Source organism: Argopecten irradians, chromosome 14 (assembly GCF_041381155.1).
Source record: "Argopecten irradians isolate NY chromosome 14, Ai_NY, whole genome shotgun sequence".
Lineage (NCBI taxonomy): Eukaryota > Metazoa > Mollusca > Bivalvia > Pectinida > Pectinidae > Argopecten > Argopecten irradians.
In genome coordinates, this window is record NC_091147.1 from 23,868,212 (window position 1) to 23,876,186 (window position 7,975).

At 34.2% G+C, this 7,975-nt stretch overlaps 1 protein-coding gene across 1 annotated transcript; it reads right to left on the bottom strand.

Annotated features, from left to right (window-relative positions):
- Positions 1–1,538: 1,538 nt before the first annotated feature.
- LOC138307501 (uncharacterized) lies at positions 1,539–6,502 on the bottom strand. The gene is given in 3 exon segments (XM_069248285.1): positions 1,539–5,826; positions 5,828–5,995; positions 6,344–6,502. Coding segments are annotated over 2 exon segments (2,061 nt in total). The 5' UTR covers positions 5,972–5,995; positions 6,344–6,502; the 3' UTR covers positions 1,539–3,909.
- Between the last annotated feature and the right edge of the window lie 1,473 nt (positions 6,503–7,975).

Genomic DNA, 7,975 nt, shown 5'->3' on the forward strand with positions numbered 1-7,975 from the left:
TAATTGTTTAATTGCACTGCTAAATAGTATTTTGACTATCAAGTAATTAGATATGGGTACTTGTTACTTGTTATTTGATTATATATGCAGAGGGCTATGAAACATGTATATAAAATAAATGTTTACCGGAAATCAAATCTTTTAGTATGGCGGATATATTCAATTACGCATTGTCAACTATCTTTGTTAATATCATTATTGCAAAATTTACATCCATATAATAGTGTTTCAATGTTTAAATGATTATGATTATCTGGTAAACCTAAGTTCTGTATTCCCTGTATAAGAACTGCTCTCTGTTCATAGAAGTGCCTACAGTCAAAGAAAAAGTGATATTAATTTTCATAGGTATAATAACAGGAACAGGCTGAAGATTTTCTTAAATGATCGTGATAAAGATAAGAGTTTAAATTATTTGCTTGGTTTCATAGCTGGCATAGAATAATGTTATTTACGGTCGCCATGATATTTAAAAATATTAGAAATTTCTGTAGTAGGAATATCATTATCTATTTTGATACTTTTTAAAAATTGTTCTAATGAATTATTAAATATGAGTTCTATATATGTTTGATAAAATTATCTTAGCATTGAGGGAATAAGGCTGTTGGAGTATAATTCAGTTCTACAGAGGGGGGATTAAACAGGCGATTATTCCTTAATGTGGTCGGAGTATTATTAATATCATTAAAGAATGGTTCAATCAAATTAGTAAGATATCTAGGGGATTCATTATTTACAATTTTAAACATCAATATTGATTTATGGAGTTTTCGTCTGAATGCAAGTGAATCAAGTCCAACTTCAGCATAAAGTTTATTATGCGATGTTCCTCTTCTCAGGCCTGTTATAATTCTTATTGCTTCTATCTGTACAGATTCTAATAATTCTTTATCTTGTTTTGTACAATTATCCCAAATGACATCACCATATAATGATGTTCATTGTTATAGGTAATAAGATTGCTGATCAGAATTACAGCGAATTTAATGTTCTTTTGTCCTTAATTGGCTATACAATATACAAACTTTATCATATTTCTAACAGAAGAGTTGACAATTGTTCTATTGTTTCCCTATTCAAACTATATCTCGATAGAAAGTTACTGTTACAACGATACGGAGATATGAAATTATTAAAGAATATGTCAATGTTCTTAAATGAAGAATAAAATAATTAAAAAGATGATTAAAAGAATAAATGAATAAAACATTGTGTAATGATGATAAAATCTTGAGGCTCTGGGCGCTTCGCGCTTAAAATGTAGTTATAAAAGTTTAATGTATAGATTTTAAATGTAAAAGATGGTGGTCGAGATAAGATCGTAGTTGTTGATAAGAGATAGTTGTAAAGGAGAGAAGGTGTTAAGGTGAAACGGTAGATGAGACGAGATTGTGGTAAAAGTGAGATAGCGGTTGAGACGAGATGGTGGTAGAAGTGATATCGCGGTAGAAGTGAGATGGCGGTAGAAGTGAGATGCGGTAGATGGTAGCGTTGTAGAAGTGAGATAGCTGTAGAGACAAGATGGTAGAAGGTAGAAGTGAGATAGCGGTTGAGACGAGATGAGGGTAGAAGTGAGATGGCGGTAGAAGTGAGATAGCGGTTGAGACGAGATGGTGGTAGAAGTGAGATGGCGGTAGAAGTGAGATAGCGGTTGAGACGATATGGTGGAGTGATATGGCGGCTGAGACGGGATGATTAAAATGAGATGGTGAGATGATGGTTGATACATATACGAGATGTTAGTTGGGATGAAAGGAGAGAGATAAGTAGAGAGCATGCTGGGATATATATATAAGAATTATATTGATAATGAATGTGTAAAATCCAAGAGTCAAAATGGAAAATATAATACTTGCTTTATATACGTCTGAGACTATATGAATGGGATTAGATACAGGTGTAATGAGCCAATATCTGAGCACAAAAAAAATCCGACAATGGCGCGGAAACTCGACGTTATCGTGACGTCACAATAGAAACATTGACGTTGCGTATTGATTTGGAAAAAATAATCCCTTGGAAAAAATCAATGGTATCATACGTGTAAACGTATTTCATTTTATAAAGTAGCATGGAAAATTAACTATAAGCATTGAAGTCACTATTTTTTTTTTATTTTATCGGGTTATGAAATAAATTTTGTTTGCAAACGTTTGCAAGCTACGCGAATTCACACAGTTTGCAAACAGAATTTCTTTCATACCCGGATGAAATTAAAAAACAGTTACTTCAATGCTTAAATATTATTATCTACCAGATTATATTGATGCCATGTCGGTTTATGATGATCTTTGATAAGAATGTACCTGGTAGAATAATATGATAATATAATCTGCATATTCATAATTGATAATTCATTCCAGTTTAATTTTCGGTCTACTTTGACCTAACGAATCACCCCACAGCTGTAACAGACAGTATATCATCTGGTGTACACGGACATGACCGTCACAAGATTCACTCTCTTACATCCTGCACACTTTGCTTACTTTTGTTCCAATAAGTTTTTTATACCCTCTCATTTAAATTATTCGTTTTTTGTGTGTTGAATCAGTGATGCAGAAAATGATAACAATTCACGTTTTATCTAATATCAGAGTGTACACTACTTTCTTTCAAACGAAAAATGTATCAGATATGAACAATTCATCTACTTCTGGGACAGATTTTGAAATATCAAAGGGTCTTTTGACTAAAAAGAACTTGTATACTTTTTATACAGTGCATTCTATTTGTAAGTCAATTATATGAGACTGAATAGATACATTTTTGCTTTATCTGCTTAAAAGCTACTTCCTGGATAATCAAACTATCTTCTTTTAACCCCTATCTGAACATCAAGCAAGCAAAAGTTAATTAACTATTTTCTTATGTTTCTAAACAGTTGGATCACTAATAATGTAACATGACACTGAGGAAACATTAAAATAGTTACAAACAACACAGCAATCTTTAAGTCAACAGTAATACCTAGGATTAGGCCCGATGAATACTTTAAGACTCTTTCATATGTGGATATGAAGGATAGGGATATTCTACTCGAGGGTCACAAAATGCAGTAAAACCCGAGGCTTGCCGAGGGTTTTGCAACATTTTGTGATCCCGAGGGTAGAATATCCCTATTCTTCATATCCACTTATGAAAGAGTATTTTCTTTCATACCGCGACGTTTTATTACAATTTTACAAACTATTATATCCCGCCATTTTGAAATAAATTCGAAGAAATCCACGGCTGAAAGTCAATTTTTCATACATGAAAAATTACGTGATATTTTCAACAAAAATTCCGTTGTTTGCATCTTTTATAGTAAAACCAGTCAATTTTGTGGAAAAAAAATGTTAAAATTTTACTGAGGAAATAGAAATTTTGTTGACGCCGTGACGTCACGAGGCTTTATTGCATGGGTAGCTACCCATTGCAATACAGTCTCAGGCGGTATGAGTGTATTGCCCTATACCAGCCAGTATTACACCCATAGGTATGAAAGAAATATCTTTTATCAACATAGTTATATTCAAGTAAATCCAGAAGTGATACAAATGCACACAAAATATCAGTTTAAACAGGAGCAAATACCTTAAAATGAGGAAACTGGACACACGAACCCGCTCCGACATAGTTCATATCGATCTTAGAAAGAGAAAACAATACCAATAGTATATACACAAACTAACACGTGTTACAACTGAGCTAATTACATTCAGCTCATACTCTTGAACAACAAGCGATGACCGACACGTTTCCCTTTTACGATTTTAGCTACTATAAATGAATGAAGCTTTTGTTGATTTTTTTCTTTAAAGTTCCGATACGTTTAATAACTAATCTGGTATCTAATTTTCTTATATCAAAGAGACAACGGCAGGAATCACAACCAGTTGTGTATTATTTGGAAGTATTTCTTCAATGTGAACGTTCAAGGCGTTCTATTCTGTCTCGGGCGGGATTTTCGTGTTGGTCAGGTCGATCCCCGCCAAGAGAGTCTCTGTATTCCGTCGAAGCACTGGTATAGTCCCCGATCATTTCGTAACAGATCCCCAGGAGGTTGTGGACAATCCACACATCATTCACTCCTTGGTACTTATCACGCTTCTCGGTCTGGAGTTGACGTAGTGCTGAACCACGTCTTCTTGTATCACCAAGCTCATGGTAGCACAGGAACGACAGGAACAAGGCGTAGGGCAGTGGGGGTATGCTGACAATGCCCATCTCACTTTGTTGTAGCTCAGGATGTAACTGTAACGGACACGTCTGTAAACTATTTAATGAAAATTCAATTGTGGACAAAAACACCTGCTGACATTTATGTAGAAGGTGAAAGCTACGCCCACAGTAGAGATGTTCATACCTCTGTAGTACCTCTCCACTAATAGGACCATCAACAAAAATGTTCCATGATGAGATCACGTGTCCACACATTTCCAGTGTTTTGATGTAATTCCCGGTCTGATAGTGATACGTTGCTAACCGCAGTAGACCGGGACTGGAGCACACCGTGGCATGGGGTGCCATAAACTTCTTAGATTTCCTAAGACATTTGTATTTATTTTTATTTCCACTGTGAACACTTTTCTCCTCAAATATCTGCATCCCGTTCACTGACAATGCGTTACTCATATGATAGTAAGCAACAAAGTCATCCATATCCGTTTCTGATTTGTAAAAGAGTCTACAAAGGAGTGTCATTAGTACAGGAAATGTCTCATTTACACCTACATTGAGTGTGATTGTTTGCCGCATGATTTCAAAATCACAATCGCGTTCTAACTCGGCCGGTGTAGCCAGAACTATTTCCCAGTCTCCGTGTTTTACATGACGGATAAACTGACCTATTGATTGTCTGAAGAATGTTCCTATTGACAGACATCCCCATCCCATATCGTGTAGATAGACGAGGAAATGAAGGAGATTTTCCTGAATATCCCCATGAACTTTCCCTAAGAACATGTTGTTTTTGCTAATGAAGTAGTTAGGACAGTATGCCGTTTTTACCCACGATGTCAAAATATTCAAACATAGCAAGAAGCACAAAAAGATATTCTTTTCTTGCCAAAACGATTTTGGGGTGGATTCTAATGCATGGAACAAAACTGTTTTAATGATATAGGATGACAGAATATCTTCATCTCCATAGATCTGTTTCAACATGCCGGATATCTGTTTTAAGAAGTATTTGAGAAGACAATACACTAGGAACTGAACATGGCTCACAGAATGAATGAGTTTGCATTCCGCAGGTGCGAAAGAAATTCTCCACTGAAGGAATGTGTCGGGGGATGTTCTGTCTCCCACAGGGACAAGATAACAACCGTCTTCTACAATTTGATCTATCAGACCTTTACCTGGCCATCCATGTAACCGTGGTCTACTCACCCACTCATCAGCTTCCCTTGGCCAACTATTACATCTGAATCCATATACGTAATCAATATCCGTACCAATTTTGCTTTGTGTATTTAACAAAGTAGTAGCAGGTCCATGTGTTTGTGCAGGTATTTGATACAAATATCTGTTGAAATCCGTAAACGACTCCTTATACATATCACTGGATATGAACTTTAAATCATATACAGGGACGATTGATTGAATTATTATGTTAATGACCCTATCTCCAAGTCTATCCAGCTCTAACTTTACATATCCAGGTCGACTGTTGGCATCTCGCATAATAAATACAGTTTTATCAGCAATATCTGATCTGCTACTAGTGTCCTGACCCGGACATATAACTACCACAGTATTATTAATTATCATATAATCACTGTCCGAGCCCAGGTTGTCCACTCCTTCTGCCTTACTTCCTGTCCCAATTTTATTTGTAATGTGGGATGCTAGTATTCAGTATTTGTTCCTTTATAAGTTCCAGCTTCCTCCTGATAGCAACCATCTCCTGGTTCCCCATCAACCTATCCAGGACGTGGTACAATATCCAGGAGTCCCCGTACAGCTCCCCCTGGTCCGACATCCATTCGGCTTTATGTCGGATACACTATGAATGTAAAAGTGAAAAAAAATATTAGACATGCATGATCATTTATTGGACGAAATATGATTTATGAATAAATAACGAAATTATGGATACACAATGAACAAAAAGTAAATGGTAAAAGTAATATAAATAGTACCATTTGGGTTGCAAGTATAACAGTAGTGTCTAAATGGGTCGCCGTTATGATATTGAATTCTAATAAACAATTTATTAGACATTGAACAAAGCTAAAACATTAGTGTGTCTTATAATTATCATGAACTTAATATAAAAAGGTTTAACAAACGTAATAATAACTACATTTTTTGTGTGAATTTAGTTAGTAAATTGGAGGAAACAATTACTTACCAATATCTATTTTATTTCAAACCATATGTGGTTTTATTCAGAATTTGTATTTCGCATTGGGTCTTCGCCATAATGAGCTTCCATCTTTGTGGATAATGTACCCCATGTTTGTTGGTATTCAAGGCTACATCCTTCTGGAATAATAATATATAATATAATATATATCGGTTTTTTATATTTGTATTTTGTCGTAAAAATATAATTAACTTTTTTTAGTAATATAATTTCACACAGACTATGGTTCGTTTGGACTGTTTAGTTTAATTCACTTCTTCATTAAAATTAATACTATTTTTTTTCAATGCATTTTTATACAAACCTTATTATCAATTTCTCTGTCAAATGATGAGAGCAAATGCACATCATTTAAATGAATATACGACCTATGAAATATCTGACGTCAGATGTCACTTAGCAACAATTTAAAAATGCTGCTGCCACAATGCTTAGATATGTAATATACATTAATCCGATGTTAAATTCGATATTAAAAGGGATTTGTTGTAAAAGGCACATTCAGCAAGTTATATTTAATCTTTATTTGTTTTCATACTAAATCTAATTCTCTGATTAGCAGATTCTTTTTCTTCATATACTATGAAGAAAAAAATCAGAGAATGGCGCGAAAATCAGACGTATTCATGACGTCACAATAGAGATGTCGACGTTGCGTATTGATTTAGAAAAATTATCCATTGGAAGATCAATAGAATCGTACATTTAAACGTATTTTATGTAATCAAGTAGTCTGAAAAATTAATTATAAGCATTGAATAACAGATGCAACTATGCGCAGATCTGAATGCTAGCCCGATCGGGACCGTCGGCACATTTCGTACACGTGGTTTTGTATTTATTTGTGGGTTACTATTAAATCAAATACAATTATATATGTTTCAATTATTTATACTTCGAATTACTTGCTATTTTTTGTATTAACAAAAGTTTATAACTTTAGGCATTGGTGAAAAAATTAAAAAAAAAATCGTATTCCTTTTCCGATAAGTGAATTTGAGCGCAACTTATGCGGAAACCCATCTTTAACTAACACTGACAGAAATAAACACTCTCTTGATTCAGATCTTTTACAACAGAGGAGAAATGTTTTTCCTTATGACGAATTAGGAAGATGGGCACTTATCAAGAAGTAGAAACGTATGCAACATCGTCTTGAGGTTACGAAGCTAATATCCGACAGGTACAACTTTCCAAAATGGGTACGAGATATAATAAAATAAGAAAGAATAATATCGTTAAGTTACTATCCAGTTAAAACATCAAATGGTGCACGGTATGCAGTTAAACTTTTTAATATAATGTATAATATTATTATAGTTTATACTAAAAAAATTCTCGCGATGAGAGCTTTTGTATAGCTGATAAATATGGTGAAACATGTGTTATAGTGTAGGTCGCAGCAAATATATAATAACATAATCTTTATGGAATACATATAACCGACATCTTTATTGAATGGGGATTGTTATTTACGAGTCATTTGTAGAGGTAAAATAAATAAGAAAAAGTAGAATGAAAGTAAAATATAATTCGATGAATACTAGGTTGTCTTATTGTGTGTGACTGTATGTATATTTCGTGAAGGCTGTAATATAGTCGTGTTGTATCTCCTAG